Source organism: Melopsittacus undulatus, chromosome 13, assembly GCF_012275295.1.
Source record: "Melopsittacus undulatus isolate bMelUnd1 chromosome 13, bMelUnd1.mat.Z, whole genome shotgun sequence".
In the NCBI taxonomy this organism is placed as follows: Eukaryota; Metazoa; Chordata; class Aves; order Psittaciformes; family Psittaculidae; genus Melopsittacus; species Melopsittacus undulatus.
The window spans coordinates 9217602-9235764 of NC_047539.1; the positions used below are offsets into that span (position 1 = coordinate 9217602).

At 42.0% G+C, this 18163-nt stretch overlaps 1 protein-coding gene across 6 annotated transcripts in view; it reads right to left on the reverse strand.

Annotated features, from left to right (window-relative positions):
- SPECC1 (sperm antigen with calponin homology and coiled-coil domains 1) overlaps positions 1 to 18163 on the reverse strand; it is an 84094-nt gene that overhangs the window by 40680 nt on the left and 25251 nt on the right. For all 6 annotated transcript variants that reach the window (XM_031043582.2, XM_031043581.2, XM_031043583.2 and 3 more), the window contains one exon: positions 595 to 2162. In XM_031043582.2, the coding sequence (XP_030899442.2) occupies positions 595 to 2162 (1568 nt within the window). The remainder of the gene's footprint in view (positions 1 to 594; positions 2163 to 18163) is intronic.

Sequence of the window (18163 nt, forward strand, 5' to 3'; positions counted from 1 at the left end):
ATCTTATTTTGCCATTATTTTACCTAGCCCCAAACGGTTGTTTTGTAAAAATAGCTCAGCTTTATAAAGTCATCTGGAGCTTGACCATGCATCATCATGTTGCTGCAAGTATCAGCTTCTCTGAGGATTAGCTCACGTAGTCTCATGACCAATTGCACCTACAATTCATTACTAATTAATCCTAATTATTCAGAATTTAATATCTGCTGCTAATTACTCATGCCCTTCTTTCCATGTGAATTACCAAGGGATTTTCAGTAATGTTTGTTCACACAAAGTTTTTATGTACCTGTTCTTTGTTCCAGTGTTGATAGACAATTCTGTTTACTAAATAGTAAATTCCTCAGAAGATATATGGGGAAGTGAGTTTTGAATTTATAAACACAGCTATGCTAACAGTCACTCCTGGGAATACATGCATATAGCAGCACAGGCAGACTACCATATGACCCCAGCTTCCATTCAAAGCTAATCCATTCAATTTAACATCTGAAAACTTATAACCAATGGCTTAATAATCTAAAGACCAACAATTACCTATTTGTGGAAGGACAGATAAACAACCATCACATTTTACAGCTGTTACTGCTTTACCTTAGATAGCAGACCCTGGCTGTGCTTCAGTTCACTGTTTGCCTTCAGCAGCTCCTGTTTAAGCTCAGTGCAAGCTGCTTCTAACTGATCCTTTTCTGCACGGGCTACTTTCAGCATCTCTTGCACCTCAGAGTTGTCAGTAGTACATCCCATCACATTGATTTCAGCAGCCTTTTGTTTCTCACTCTCTAGCTGAGTTTTGAGAGAGCCATTCTCAATTTTCAGACCTTCTAAGGCAATTTTACAGTCCTCCAGAGTTTTTGTCATTGTGCTGTTGTTCTGCTGTTCCACTTCCAGACGTTTAAGAAGCTTCTCATTTTCTTCTCTCAGGCTTTTAATCACCTGCTGGGCATCCTGATGCTCCCTTTCTAAGCTTCGTAGGCTGCTGGTTAACTGTTGCTGAATGTTGAGCAGTTTCTCTCTTTCAAATTGTGCTTTCTCAAGAACTTCTGCACATTTCTGTTCCAGCTCAAGGACCTTCCCCTCCTGAGCTCTGCTTTCTTCATTCTTGGATCGCTCTTGGAGGAGAGTCATTAGCTTCTCATTTTCTTGGCTCAGTTGTTCTGCCCTATCTCTGTGTTGATGAAAGGAAGTCTCCAAGAGAGCTTTCTCCTCCACTAGCTTCTCATTTTCTGTTGTCAGCTCCTGCACCATTTGCTGTTGATCTGATAGCTCCTGCAAAGTGGCTTGTAACTCTTCTGCCGTGCTGTGGTGATTCTCCTCCATCTTTTGTATTTTCTCTGTAAGAGATGCAACAGAAAGGTCACTAATATTGTTTGGAGAACTTCCTGTAGTGGAGCATTTGGAACCTTTGAAGTGGTTGCTGTTGGAGGATGTTGACCTGGAAGGTACATCTGCTATATGTTCGAAATCAGACGCATCGGGTGACAAGGAAGCTTTAGTCACATCACTGCTGGAAGAACCCGAATTGCGCAGTGTCCCCCCATTCACATGCTGCCTGCGCTCATCCATTTCACCTCTCGACACATGTTTTGATGGACTTCCAAAGCTGGACTCTTGGGTAGTTGGGGTTGGGAGGCTGCTGTTGCCTCCACTGCTCGTTGTTGTGTCTGAGAGAGGAGAGTTCTCTAGATAAAGCAATTTCTCTTTCAAAGCACGATTTTCTTCTCCCAGGCTAGCAAGCTCTTTCTGAAAAGTCCTGTTTTTCTCCTGAAGGGTCCGTATTAATGGATCTATGTCAACGGGTGACACTGTTTCTACATTTTGGTTGGAAGCACCCATTCCTTCTGCATTAAGTGATCCTTTCTCTCTGCATTTCTTCAATTCACAGCGGAGTTTGGTGATTTCAGAATCTTTCGTCTTTGCTTCTGCCAGGAGCTCTTTAACCTGAGATTCCAGAACAGCCTTGTCACCACTTTCATTCTCTTGCTTGGACTTGCTAGTGGTGCGCACGTGTTTGGTAGGAGTCGGTGTACCAGAAGAAGTGGGGCTGGGTTGTGTCTTCCTAGCATTGGCTTGGCCACGCAGGACAGCTCGCTCTCTGGATACAGAGGATGCTATTTCCCGGGGCGCTGGAATCCCCGAGCGCTTTGCAGCTGACACTGTTCCTTGGAGAGAAAGAGATGAGGCAAAGTGAGCGAGTTCATAAGGAAAACAAGTCACATGAAACCACTACTAGAGCCTAAAGCAGTGCTGGAAAACACACCTGAGTGTCTGAATAGGTTTAGTCACCTGAGTGTGTGGATTCATGTTTCAAAGGCTTCTATTACTTTGTGTTTCTTCCTCTCCTCTCCCAAAGGAACAGTCTGAGGAACCTTTTCCCAATGTAATAATACGCAGATGCTGTAACCCATGAAGTACAAGCTCCGGTACCAGGATAATAATTATTTGAAAATAAGAGTTCTTTACTTTGTGAAATGCTGAATTTAAGCCTATTAATTTCTGGGAAAAAGAGGCTCAGTAACTTAAGACACCCTCTTAGAAAACACATTATCACCACACTATTATTTTATCACACATAAAAGTAAAGTAGTTGCATTATGCTCCATTTATGCAGATCATCATAAAAAGGGTCTGAAACATTTCTGCCGACTGCAGATTCAGTGAAACACACAGCTCCTGGCACTGCTAACACTGAAACAATTGTGTTCTTGCAGCTTCTTGTAGAGGTGGATGAGAGATTTTTCATGTTATAAATTCCCATCCTCCTAAGGAGGAAGAGTAAAAGGAGATTAGAAAGTTGATGATGTTCTCTTTGGCTGTTGCTCCACCCCAACTGACTTAAAGCACAGTACTATGTGATTACAAGGGAAATTACATTTCCAAGTTGATTATCTTCATCTTCCAAAGCTCCCTGGGAGTATGGGACCATGGGCACTGGAGAAACAATAAAAGCCATCTTATCCATGGATGTATTCAGCTGGTTAAAGAAGCTGGTTCAAAAGGGAGGTATTACATGCAAGTGGCAACACAATAAATGTTAAAAATTCCTGTTTTCAGGACCTTGCTCCAAAGGAAAAGCCCTAAAGTACAGAGTCATGAAGTTTAGGATATGGTACAATGAAGAGATATTGTCTGATGTAGCCACATAAACAGGATGCAAGAGACAGTTATGCAAACAGAAAGGGCTAGTGAGCCAGTGTTTGCAATTAAAACAAGTTCCAGAATGACTGAGGGGAAATCCTACAATCAATCATATCTCCCCACATTTGGGAGACTCTTTACTGTGCAGCATTCACAGAAAATCAAAGGGCAGTTCAGACCAAAGGGGGAGCAGCCTCCCTTCCTTACACAGCAAGCAGCTTCACAACCCTCCCACAGCATTTCTCACACTGGGGATTGTCTCAGGGCAGTGATGGATGGGCTGTCAGTAACACAGAGCTGTGAAGAGTTAATACCAACACCACCCAGTTTGCTCAGCATCTCTTTTGAAGAATGCACTGGGTTTATAAACCCCGCACAAACAGGAGCCCCTCCTCCTCTCTCCCAAACAAACACACTCTGCAGCAGGCACAATAAACACACGGAGACAAAGAGCAGCTGAAGAAAAGCCCCCTGAACACAGAGGCTGTGCTGGGAGGAGAGCACAGAAAGGGCTCTGTCATGGCAGAGGCACAATACGGCCGGAGACAAAGGCTCCAGTGTGTACGGGAAGAGATAGCAGGGATAGCCTGGCCATACAGCCAGCAGCCCACACAGCTCCATTTAGTCATTACAGCTGGAAACACCAGCATATCAAGGCTCCCCAGTGGGAAGTGCAATGCAAGCAGAGATGGGAGTTGTTCCACTGCAGCTCAAACGACTGCTGGCACAACTCCAGCCCTTGTGAGAGCTGAAGCCCCCCCGCTTACTACTTATTCCCATCTCTTAACCCAAGGGCTCCCAACTGCTGAGATGTGGCACCTGCAAAACTGCATTCATACTGAGCTTGAGCAAAGCTTTTCACGTTGATGCATCTAATGCCACAAACTGAAGGACAAGAGGAAAACTGAATGGTCCATGATGTGGTGCATCACTTCCAGCGGAGAGACATCAGCTCAGCACAGCTCCTTCTTGCTCAGAGGCTGAACCCCAGGTGTCCAGGCAGAACAGCACAAGGTACTTGAATGCATCTCTTGGACATACAGCAAGACAAGTGTCCAGAGAAGCAGTACTCACACGAGCTATAAATCATAGATGTAAAGCTACAGCTTTACATAGCTATAAATCTGAGATGTAAAAATACTCATTACAAATGGCCACAGATGCTCTTCAATGGAGCCAAAGGTGTGGATTATAAAAACTTCTGTTATGTCCTGGACTTTTATTCAGTCTGAAGGGGGTTTCTACTGTTATAATAAAGTTTAATGACAAAGCAAGTACCCTGAATAACTCCTCTCTTTGAGAGCAATGGCATGACTGCCACCACATGACTGGGGAGTGTTACAGAAGCAGCAGGCAGTACTGTATATGTTACAAGAAATAACAATGCTACCATACTCTGGTACAAATCACATGGCACTGAGAAAATCACCTTTTCCCAAGGTAACTTTTTTTACCACTTCTGGTAGTGCTTCTTAGTAACCAGTGTGCTTCTAATCGCCACTAGATGACAACTGGAACATGATCCTCAGCAATGGAAGACCTAAGGATAACAATTAAATTTAACTGGGATTATCTGTACTTCACCAGCTTGCCAACCAGTGCAGGCTCTGAGCTTACTCAACATGTCCCATATGTTTTGCAAGACTCCATGCTCTCCTGACTTGTCCTAAATCACAAAGCATTTGCTATCCATCAATAACCATAACCAACCTGTTTCTTTCATGACGTACCAGTGTTTACTTTTCCTCTCCACTCTCCAAAACAGTGCCACACAATACTAATGTCACAGAGAGCCCAGAAAGAAGTAGTTCTGAATGCATGTGAGTGTTGATTACAAAGCACCAAAAGAAGTATTAGCAATACTTTAAAGCCTATTTCATGGACAACTCCCCCTCTCAATGACCTTGACTTTGAGCAGTGTAGCAGTTATAAAGGGAACTGCCAGTCCCACAGCCCAAGGCACCCACAATGCAGCAACTGCCGTTAGGGCTGTACAAGTCACCCTGATGACCTGATTAGTTCCACACCCCACTCTGATTATGGTCTATGGGAAACTCCAGCTAGATACGTGCCTGCCAAGCTTCAGAACCCAATCTGGGGTTGATTTATGCTGCTGTGTAAGGTGCCTGCAATCTTGCAGAACTTCCTAGAAAGTGCTGCTTGCTTTGAGTAGGAAAGAAGAACAATCAGCTCTGCATCTCAAATGATAACTTCTGTTTTAAGAAGATAAAATCCCCAACCAAAACCCAAACTGTTAAGTATCTTTGGTCAAAATGGTGCTACGGCTCCCCATTCCTGTTCTCGCTGTTCGTCCACCCTGCCCAACCTGTGGCTTAGCTCTTGCTAACTTTAAGCACTTTAAGTCTTTCTCACCATCTCATGCATCCAAGCTCTAACCAAACATGTATTTCTCATTCCCTTTGCACCATACCCAACCTCCCATTCTCTCAGTCTACCTTCACTCTACTAACGGGCTAAAAGCTTGGTTACAGAGGAACTGGGAATTACTCCATTGAGAGTTATTGCCTGAAAACCTGTTTTGAGCAGACCAAGGTGACCTCAGCATCATGTTCCTTGCCTTGGCACCCAGCAAGAACTCTTCCTCTTTCCAAATCAGCCATGCTATTCAGGTGTGAGGGATTAAACCTTAACATGTATGTAGAGCATATAATTTTCCAAGTGCTTTAAAATGAAGAGCTGTTTAACTCAAATCCTCTGAAGCACATAATTGTTAACTCTAGGTTACAGGACAGAGAAGCAGAGAGCAATGAAAGGCCTCACCCAGTAAGGTCAGTAAGGGTTAGGGCCCTGGAACTCCTGGCTGGCAGCCTGCTGTACAGCTTTGTTTGCACCACTTTCTGCCAGGGAATACTCACCGAGTTTCCATTGGAGTCAGAAACAAAGTGGGACTTTAATGAGATAAAAGTTGACCCCTCAACATGATCTCTAGCCATTTTAATCCCATTTTGAGCACTGCTATGTTGTTTTTCACAGAAGGATCAGGATTACTCTTCAGTTTTTCCACATAATAATCTATTTTTGATCTAAGCTCTCAGCACCTGCTGCATCAGCTCCCATAGGGGCATCCACAAGCAGAAAAAAATGGACTGAAAAGGAGAAATCCATTTCCCAGTCCTCCAAGGCAGAACACAGGGCTGGTGTTCAGAAGTCCATGCAGGTTGGGTAATGTAATTGCGGTGATAGCAGAGGAAGGGACAGGAGGCAGCAAACATTTTACCATAGTGACAGGGGGGGCATACATGACATTTGGGAATGAAGATTCAGTAAGTTTGCCTGCCTTCACACTCCAAGTGCTCTGAGATAGCACATAGCATTGTCTTCCAAGTAAAGCACTAGCCCTGAAGTTACACTTATTCTACTTGACTCTTACGCAGAACTAAGAGTTCAAATATCTGCTTCTCCAAACTCAGAGCAGAGGAAGAATCTCAGCTGGAAAGGACTTCATCTGACCCAGAAAACACCTTTCAAAATGTTCCAATTTATAACTTAAATCTATTTTTTAAACCTGAAGTCAATACAAGATTACTCACTTCTGGCCTTTGTGCCATTTGTGTCCCACAACCTGCCCTTTTCTTAATCCTTCCCTCCATCAACATGTTATTAACCCAAAGGTTAATGCCATGGCCTTCTGCTCTTCCAGGGACTGGATTTACAGGGAATGTTCCATTTTGTATTTTCTTCCTAAATTTTAACCCTGTCAACTCTCAAGCTAAGAACACTACAAAACATGTCCTTTAGCATATTTAAAAACCATGTTAGTAATTCATCCTTCCATACTTTCAGTAGGTATTAAGCCTCCTGCATGTGGAGCTCCTCTGTATAATTTAAGTGTGCTGACCATCTACTCATTTCACAAAGCATTTCAGTCATGTAAGATTAAACCATGAAGACAGATGCATCTTTGGTGTGATGTTTCTAAACAATGGATACCTTATTTAAATGTCATGGGCAAAATAACAAGAAATAAAAGAAAGCTATTCATAGCACTCTGCAACATTAAAGTCATGCACTTCAAAAAGGCAAACTGTTGCCTGCAGACAAGTTTGCAGGCTCATGATTATCTGCTGCTCCAGGACTGTTAAATCTCTCTCATTCCAGCTCCTGCATTTACAACAAACCAGATATTTCACTGTCCTGTGTCTCTGCCACCTCTTCCATCTCAAAAAGGGACAGTGAAACAAGAGGTAGCAACAAGAAGTTAGGGGCCAACTCACAGTCTCCCTGCCAACAGGAGACTAATTCTTCCATTATTCTGGAATTCTGTTCCCATTTGCTAAGATATTTAATAAATTTTGCCATCTGAACACAACTCCCAAACCTCAGATAGAAAAGCAACTGCTGTGATACCTTGAGAGAAAGGTTAGTATAAACTAAGTGGCCTATAAGAATCTAGCACAATGGCTAAGTAAAGAGAACACTATTAACAGCCTGTGCTTGTATAGCAAATAAAGAGTTATTAAACCTCCCTATACAATTTTGCAGCACTCTATCATATGTGGTTTAGCTGAAATAGGTCTTTATCAGTTTCAGTTTTCATCTTATCCTCTAGCTGTGGTTTCAGTAGATCCTGGACTCAGCATGACCACATGCCTTGCTAAGTCTTGCTGAGGGTCCAGAGCAGCATTAACAACATACAGCAACACATGAGTAATGCAGGCATGTACTCAGAGGTGCTCAGTCTTCATTGTGTAAGGTCCTTTTACAATTTTTAGCCAACTTTGAGCTTCTCATGCAAAACAAACCTGGGTCACAGGTGTACCTCACTCCCATCTGGTTTATGACACCTAGTATAGAAGACAAAATACAGATGGTCAGTGACACTTCAGATGCCTTTTTGGTATATTTAAAATACCTTCACTGAACTGAAAGATTTGACAGTACCTGTCTTCTGCTCAAGAGGCAGACAGAGAGTAACTGGGATGCCTGAAGACATCTAGAATAGTACTAGACATTGATCAGTCAGACTTTCACAACAGATTTACAAGCTGGTGTTACAAGGCAGGTAATAGCAGCTTGTGGGCCACTTTCAAAATTACTCCAGTACCTGAAGTACTAGCCAGAGAACAAACAATGCATTAAGATGTGACTTCATGACATTGTTGATCTGAACTTAGTCACAGCCAAATCAGAAAAGACTTGGAGCCATCGCACTCCATTAACTCCCTACAATAAAGAAGTACACATTGCAGGGAGCCCAGCCATACTTTCTGGTTTTTGTTAACCTGAAGTTTAAGAACCTAATTGACTTGGTGCTTAAAATCAGTCTTCCAGAAGTGCCTGAGCCACTAAGAGCTCAAAGCTTAACTGAGAGCCCAGGGGACCCAGCAGATCACTTTCCTCCTGCTCCAGCATTGATCCCGAGGTTGATACTGAGACAGATTAAGAATGAACTAGGAATGTCCTCTGGGAAATGAAGACTAAACAGCACAGAAGAAGGATTAATGTACATTTGACTCTTTAAAGTACTTCTTCATGCGAAATTTCAGAGGCTTGCATGCACCTATTTCATCAGTGTTCCCTGCCTTTTTTTTCCCCTTTAAGTAAATGAAACAGCTAAAATACAACTTCCCTGCTAACCAGAGATCTGATACCCCAATGACCAGGAAACACACTGACATTTTTCATGGTGGCATGAGAAAAAGCAAATATACATGCTGAAAAGGAGGGCAGATATAACAGCAACCCCTACCCATGCTGCTGTGCTCTCACACAGAGGCAATAACCAGTGTGGCAGAACATAGAGGCTAATACTCTGATCCTTAAACCTCTGGGCATACCAACAGTAAGACAACTTGGTAACACATACTGAATGGATGCATGTAACTAAATCAGCTCACGAAGAAGGCCTGAATCAGTTCTAAGTTACAATTGCTTCTTGGGGGTCAGAATGAGAGAGCTTCAGCTGTTTGGAACTTCATGTTTTAAGAGTGAGATGTCCAAAACTTCTGGTCCACTATTAGCTTAGGTAAAAGTCAGGGTAAAGAATGACACTATTATACTGTGACAAACTATTCCAGCTTGATCTGCTTGATATACCAAGGGAATGAGCTAAACAGGTTAGCTGTCAGCATTTTTCAGCGACCAGTGTTGGATACTCCTTTGGATAATCCTCAATAACATCTTTTAGGGCTGTCTTGCAGAAAGATGATGCTCTTTGCTACCTTATGCAACAGTGAACAAAGTGAACCTAGGCTTGGCCAGTCATGGTTGTCCTGAGTTAGTGGGTTTGCAAAGTATTAGTCAGAGCCAACACCTTTGCAGGTTGGCAGTTCTTTGGGAAGGTTCATCTTTGACCCCCACCTAGCTTTAAAACAAGACAAGGAGATGGGTGCAGAATGAAGCTGTCCAGTACTCTTAGAATCCACAAAAGGCCCTATTTACATTGTCTCCTTCAGTAAGTTCTAATGTGGTTTTACAAGAGAAAGTACCCAGGGAATCTGTTCCACAATTAAGGAATTTCTTAAAGATAACAAGTATTTTATCTTTAGCTTATTGGACTCACCCTGATCAATAACTTTCAAGTGTTAAAATGCAAACAGAAGAGGATCGGCTCTTAGCCTCTGGTGGCTGCAAGCTCTTAGCACAGCCACAAGAACTGAAGCTTAAGTTCACATTGTCACAGCTCAGTGCTATTACAGTGGAAACAAGGACACATTCAGAAGGTAAATGAGACTAGATCTGATCAAAACCCTGTTCACAAAGTCTCATTGTGATTTTCAGCTGACTTACATTCCTCTTTATGGGCCTGTTCACATACAGTTCCTCTCTGAATAACAGCAGCAGTTAAAAACTTTTCTGCCCTGAGAGACATGCCTATGTCCACACAAAAGAGTTCTGAGCATTTCTTAAGCTATTTATTTTGGTTTTCTGAAGATTTGTTAAGTCTTGAATGAAAATCCAAGCTTGGATATGCCTGTCTTGAACATAGCACAGTTTTGTACCCAGCACAAAGAAGCTTCAGGCTCTACTGTAAGAAGGAACTTTTGCTCAGAAGTCTAAGGACCAAAGATACGTTTGTGAAGTACAATGGCAGAGCTAAAAAGAGCAAAGAATTGTTCTATGCATAACTGCATTTGCTTTCACAGATACAAATTCCACCTTCCAATCTGCTCAAGAGTCATGAAGCATCCAAGAAGCTTCACTGGGCTCCAAGAGCATCATGAGGGCACCACTGGGTTGTGAGCTATGCAAACCACCACGGAATAACCAAACGATGCACATCATGTCTGCCAACATGGGTGTAGGTTACGAGTGTCACTGCAATCTACCCCTGCTTTGGATTCCTGGAGTACCCAGCAACCTGGCATAACAAACACTGAGACATCCAAAGCAAATGGTCTAGCAAATGTTCAGAGAAACTCTATACCCTACTTACTGGAATGTCCCCCTGGTCAACTCAAGCCTACTTTTTTGGGAACTGTTAATACCAGTGGGCCTGCCAAACACTTAAGTCACCTGCAAGCTATACCCCTGTGTACCCCCACAAAAGGGATGACTAAAGCTTTCAGTATGTAGCATCATCCCAAAATTAATCTGGTGGAAGTTACAAAAATACAGAATTTTCCTACCTGCTGCTTTTTAGCCAATTTGACAATTTCCACAACCAGCATAGCTCATAATTATAAAAAATATGATTTTTAGATTCCTTAAAAGGGCCTCAACTCTGTATATTTGTGACATGAGCACACCAAAATTATAGGGATTTCTGTGTGCTGTGACACTTCCTGATTTAGTTTGTCCTGGAACATTTCCTGCTTGAGCACCTGTCAAAATGAGATGAGATCAGGTATAATCATCTCTTACCCACAGCAAAGTGAGCTTTGAGCCAACTGTTAAATAAAAAAATATCCATAAATATGCATCTTTCAGTGAATGAAGATGAAACCTCTGGTGCTTCACTGAAATAAGGGATTTGTAGTTTGATCTGGTATGCTGTCCAGAAGGTGGTGAGCAACTGCTCTGGGGGCATCCTTAAAGTTCATTAACACTTTCCTCAGGAAGGTGCTGCTCAGAAATAGCAGTGGATTTCTCCTCAGGTAAAGGCAGAAAGCTTATTTCAACTTGTATGGCTGTACTAGGGCTATTCTAAAGATAAATGACGCCTAGCTGGGGTACGAATCCCAGGATTTTCCTGATTCCAGATGCAGGCAAACAGACAATTCTTTTCAGCTCAGAAAACTGCTTCCCAGCTAATCTATGCCATAAACTCATCACTCAGCCATTACTTGGTTCACAGTGGTGACAAGACAGCTGAACTTCCACTGCTGGAAAATGCAGTTTTGCTAGATACAAGTGGAGTGTTTCAAGAAATACAGGAAATTAAAAACCAAAACCCAACCCTAAATCTAACCATATAAATTCAGTTAATAACGGTCATCGGAGCAGTGAGTAGATACATTCCTCCATGTACAGTGCATCTACAATGGGTGTCCCAACTGAACCTTAACAGCTGAGCTGTGGCTGGAAGTTGTTGAAGAAAAGTTACCTAAAACCTCTTGGTCCAAGAATCCAGTAGGAAAGAAGAGTGAGAACAACTCCCTCCTTCCAGACAAGGTGCTACAGATCACACTTAGCTCCCAAATCTACCTGACATCCCCCATCTATAAGCACAAAAAGTAACTAAAAAGCAATTATAAGTGGGGGAAATGCTCAACATCAACATATGCACAATTAGGATGCTCATTTAATCAACCTGTTTAACTATTCATGAGGCCATGCTATGAATTCAATCCTGGAACAAATCTGGCCAATATCTGCATGGGTAGTTTTTCTTCCCTTTTGTTTTCTTTGTTCAAGGTAGATAGATCCTGAGCTAATTTACTGTCCTTCCCATAAACACTTCAGCTTATCCCACTGAGGGAGCAGCAAGCCACTCCAGAGGAATGGAGCAGCAGAAAATGCCTTTCCACAGCATTGCTGTTGAGTGCTTTGTGTTAGGAAACCATGACCTGAACTGTCCAGTTCAGGAATGCTGCCCCACAGTCAGCCAAAAGGCCAGGGTTGACTGAGCCAAAATAACTTCTTCCCTCATGAATTCTCAAACCCTGCTAAATCCAGAAAGAGTGGGGGGAAAAAGGATCAAAACTGGAAACAAGAAAGGACAATCCTCCTCCTCCCCTAAAACAGAGGGCAGAACTTAAAAGCTAGAGGCTTTTCTTTCTAACTACAATGTTTAATAACCAGTATGCATTGCATTGGTATTACAAATGCCTTTTGTTTACTAAAATGTAATGACCACATAATAAACCCAGCTTTATTGTCCTTTCCAGCCTGCTTCAGTGAGGGGGTGGGGAAAGGACTGCAATTGAGTTTCCACAGCTCATCCAGAGCTTTAGTTCTGCCTAGTATAGTGATAAGGGAGCCAGGGTCCTCAACACTGTCCTCAACAGCCAATACTGGGAACGGGGCTCAAGCCATTAGGACTATCAACACAGGGTGAGATGCATCAAGAAAAGAAATGAGACAGGAGAGGAAGAAATCTCATAACATAATGAGATGTTTATCTATAAAAAGTTGCCCACTTCAAAGCAGGAAGTTTTAACTCCTTACTAAAAAGAAGAGCTTTTAATTAAAAGATCAGTCAAAGATTTTCCACAGTCAAGCAGCCTCAAAGAAACTATGTGTGGGGGAGGCTGGGAGTGATTTCTAACGTGATTAGTCCATTCTTCAAACTAAACAGGGCTTTATGAAAGTGGCATTTCTCAAGATCTAGGAGATCCGGGTTATGAAAACATCCTCAGTCTCTTAAAGCACTGTCTCTTTCCTTCTGACACTTTCACCCTCACCAGCTTTTGCTCCTGGAGAAATGGCACCAGAGCTTTGTGCCTCTCATCTTGTCAAGATAGCTTGTAAGCCTAGGACTGATGGATAGTCAAATGGATCATCAATTTCTACCTTGCTCTCCACAGCATTTCAAGAGCGTTATCTCTATGTGTTCATGTAGTCCTATTAAATCAGGTGTGTATTAAGATGCTTTTGCACAAACCTATATAAAGGAAACAATGAAGGTAAAAGGCAAAATTTCCTTCTACCTGTAAAAGGTAAAGAGGTTAAAATTAAAAGCCTGTAAGAAAACCATATGGCCTTACAGGTTTTTCTGCTGGATTCAAGAATCCTACTGCCATGTCCTGAGACAGAAGCTGTGTAGAAGAGTAGTGTCCTCAAAGATTAAGAGTTTGCTCAATAACCCTTTTGTCTTTTGTTTGAAGCAGCCTTTATATTTTGAGACGATATCCTAGTTTAGAAATGGAGCAGATCATTGAAAGCAATAAAACCATAACTAACCACCATTCATCAAGTTATCCTGAATATTATTCAGCAGTCCATGGCAACGAAATGCAAAAGAAAGATTAAGGATAAACTACAATTCAGTAGGGGAATGAAGAATAGACAGCCAACATAACTATATGATCTAACTGCACCCTCTCCCTAAAGCCCTTTCCATACATTACTAAATATGACTTCACTGAAGTTACTGGTAAAATTCTTCCTTGCTTCAGTAGTGTCATACTTTTATTCATGATATTTAGCAGTTCACACCAAAGTATCCATCAGGACAAGAATACGGGAAGAATATAATGCTGCTGACAAGACAGGGACACATTTACTTAGTCTCTAGCATTTTATATAAGCAGTTGAACACATTCCAGTCAAGATACAAAGCCTACATGATTCTTTCATCTTGGTAACAAACGGAAAGATGTATGTCCTTGTTTCGGTCAACACATCCTCTGTGCATGCACAGAACAGGACTCTGTAAACTCAAGTTAGCCTTACATTTTCCCAAGGATATATTTTTCCAGTCATCAAAATCAAATCTGCCTTACATTTCAATTTCACTGTTGATAAAAATGCTTTACATTTCAATTTCACTGTTGATAAAAACAGTTTGTTAGTTGTGGGCTACACAGACTGGTTAAAAGGGCAGAAAACTGCAGTTCTGACATAATGCTGTAGCCTGAGAGAACTGACTGATGAGCACAGATCACACAAGGACAGAGTACTTTGCCTCTGAACATGAAATCCAGATCTATTGATGCTTCATTACTACTCCATGAAATATAATGGATGGAACATTTCAGAGAATATGTGAATGCACCTACTTCAGACTATGGGAAGAAAAAAGTTGATGCATGGAAAAATCCATCAGTGTCCGCTATCAGCAGTGATCCTCAGTGATATATGAACAGTGATATATCATACTCAAATTGCTTGGCGATACAGCATCAGAAAGTATCAAAAAGCTAATGAAAGCATCAAAGATCTGTCAACCTGCTAGTGGCAATCTGAGAATCACAAAACCAAAAATCACATTAAGTCCTTGTCAAGCAATACAGTGCCAAAGAAGCCAAGATACCCACTTTGCTTCAGTTTTACAATTTCACGTTGTTCTGAAAGCTACAATGCCCACGGAAATCAGATCTTTCTGAGGAGTAAATTAATAAAATGGAGGAGGAATTGAAAAGAAAAATACAAGAAATTACTCTGCTGAAATACCAGAAACAGCTCCAAAACACGGGACTGCTTCTGAATAAACTCCTGAGCACCTCCAGGGCTCTGGGAGGTTTCAGTGGGAAGACCAACGTGCAATACTTGCTCAGATTTCTTTGGCTAGCTTTATAACGTTAAAGATCTCAAAGAGCCAAATACAAAAGAAGTAAGCTTTACTTTCCTCCAAGGCCAGCACTATTCCCTCCTCCTCCTTCCACCCTCTGCCCTCATTTGAGTCATTTAATGCTGTGTCAGAACCAACAATCACAACTATCCACTGGCTGTTTCCTTATCACACAACCAGCACTAGGGCAAAGCAGAGCACTAAAGACAGGACAAGCTTGTGCTGAGCAGCCCATTCAGTAAGATTCCCAGCACAAGCTCCCTGCCTTCACCCAAGACTGGCTTTAATTTTCATCAGCAAAACAATCTAACACTAAATAAAATGCATAAACCACATCCTGCTGCCTGCCATGCCCTAAAAGTTCTTCTTGTCAAAGCTTTGGTCCTGCCCACAGGGAAAGTACTCCCACTCAGCATATTCAGCCAATGCTGAAAACTGTTGTCAAGACCACTGCCTTAGCACAGAACTTACTGATGATCTCTCCCATTATTTGAGCATTCACTGGCCTCTCATCTTGCAATCAGGGGACCTCAGATTATCACTTAGCTCTGCCTCAAACAAATAATTTTAGAGGCAGCAAGTTAGTCATTCTCATGACTAAATTCCTCTACGAAGCCATTAAAAACTGTGACATAGTCTCTTGGCTGTACACTCATTCCACTGGCCTGCAGAGCAGAAGAGACTATTGCCATTTGACATCTGTTTGTGGGTATTTCTGAGATGATTTAATAATGTCAGGCCAGTCAGGTCACATCACAACACTAATCAACTGAGCTGGCCCTAACTGGCCTTGGAAGACAAGCCTCCAAGTAAAAATGACCCTCCAGGGGACAATAAACTACTTCAATACCAGTTTAATCAGCAGTGTGTTACTGCTCCAAAGAATAAGAGCATTTGTAAAACCCCCCTGCAAGAATGGCTTGTGGGAGGAAGAGGTGACTAAGGAATTAAACTATCCACTGGAGAGCAAATTGTGGTTTGTTGGCTCCACTGGGAACAAAAGGCCCATGGCTTGCTGCCTAAGCTTGAGGAGGACATGACTTGCTGTCGGTATTTCCATGAAAGCTGTTATGTGATTCATTAGCTTTGCTGCCCCTCTCTTCTCCCTCCCTTCCCCCACACCATCATTAAACTCATCTGTTCTCTTGAGCTTTGGCTTGGCAGAAATGGTGCGCTGACATGCAGAGTGAAAATGAATAGCTCCCATGTTTAGGAGGAGAAAGGAATAGAAGCAGATGATAGGACTAAAGAGTACCCAGAAAAAATCTGGCTACACATCCCAAGAAAAACAGGAATCACAAGAAGTAGTGTATTTCTATAATACCCTTTAATCTTTAAAGTGTCATTTTACAAGCTATATATCCTACACTGAAGAATCCCTTCCTCAAACATAAAATGAAGCCACCAGCAGGTCAGGACAAAACAGACATAACAAAACAGAGCAATACAGGCTTAGTGTATGCACTGACAGTTGATGTTCTCATCCAAGCCATGTAAGCATGTTTTACAAATAAGAACAGTCCCCAAAACCGTCTAACCCTTGGATAACCCCATCACCACCTTGTTCCAAGTAGAGAAGTTAACATTTCCCATTCAAGTGCTGCTTTCAAGAAAGCTTTTGTATGTTTTGAGTCATTCTTTTTCCACCTCTTTCCAAAGATACCGATCATCACATCACCTGCAGATGTTTTGAGGATAAACAAAACCCCACCATCACCCTGTCAACCAGAGTCCAGGAATCTCAGCACTCCTGTTTGGAAACACAGGCTACCTCACTGTTTCCAAGGCAAACTAATATTTGAAAGGCTTTCTCTGAATAAATACAGTGCACTGGATAACACCAGTGCACCCAACTCCCACGAAATGTTCTAACTATTCCACAGATGCTCTGGCCTGTGTTTGTGTAAACTAATGGTTCTTTTAGCTTGGGGTAGCCAGTTTCAAAAGCAGGAAACTAACTGTACTGACAAACTGCAGCAATATTCTTTGCTGTTTGAGGTCTTTTTCTGTACTTTATAGGTGTTTTCATTCTAAAACCTCCATATACTTTATAAATGTTAATATCCAGAGTACTTGGGTATAGCAGGAAAAGTGACCACTTGCCACCAGCAGTTTTGGCAAACGTGATGCAAACTTGGACTACACACCACAAAGTTATTAGAAATTACTGTAAAGGTGATTTAGAACAAGTTTTAAATTGGGAAAAGCCTAGAGCATTATAAGACTATCACAAGCAGTCCCCTTAAATCCTTTCTGGATGCTCTTACTCTCCTAGGAACATGTGGATTAACTTAAAAGAGATATTGGGCTGTTGCAGTCTTGTCAATCTTGCGTTCAACACATACCCATTAGACAGCAGCAGTGGATTACCTGCAAGAAGGATGCAGTGTGGGATGTCTTCCTCAGCTATTACATTTCTTTCCCATTCCCCTGCATTAATGTTCTCACTTCAAACTGCTGAGCTTGGGGGCAATGACTGCCTTCCTGGTCCTTCACAGCACTGACTAGCAGATCCAGAACTTGGAGTTAGCACAGCTGTATCTTTATATTCTGAATTGTGATGGTTAGCTGAGGAGTCAGCATCACTCACATGGGCACTATCAGACTCTAGAAGTGATGCTTCTGGGACCTGTATTTTATTTAGGTTTGAAAGTAAAATATATCTTTGTCATAAAGCTGTAGCCTTGTTCGCCAAAAGCTATGCATCCCCATGTCCTGGTATTCCTATGCACACTTAACAGGAAAAGCTGTTACAGTACATCATACTCTCATAAGTGTATGAAAAGAAGTATTTTACTCTAGGCTATTGCCTGTATCATAACAGAGGCATTTAGGATGAGACTTTTAAAGACTGGAGTGTCCAGTGGCACCAACAGGAACAAAGGTTTTAAAAACCTGTCCCCAGTACCCCAAGATGGTAAATCTGGGGTGAAAGACTTACACAGATCTACCATACAGTGTCCATAAAGTTCCCTGAAAAGAAAAACAAACGAGATGACCCCAAGGATCATGCTCAGGGAAACAGGTCAAGACTTGATTGTGTGCAGTTAAAGCTGGCTCATGAGCTAGATCAATAAAGAGGCTGGTTCCTGGGGTTTATTTTGGTTATTCCAAAAGGACTGAACTCAGAGTACCACAGTTCCTCAAGATATAGGTATTCCTGAAGGAGAGCTGAATCAAGTTCATTCAAGGAAAAACAAAGCCCAACACCAGAAACTTCCACGTATTGCATTCTAATGTGAAAAACACGGGTTTGCATCCTAGTTGCCAGAAATCAGCACAAACCCTGCTCCAGCTGTCTTTACATTATCCTCTAAAGCTCTCCCACACAACAAGGAATATGTGGTCAGAATTTACATTGTCAGCAGGAATGTTCCTGAAACTTTTTTC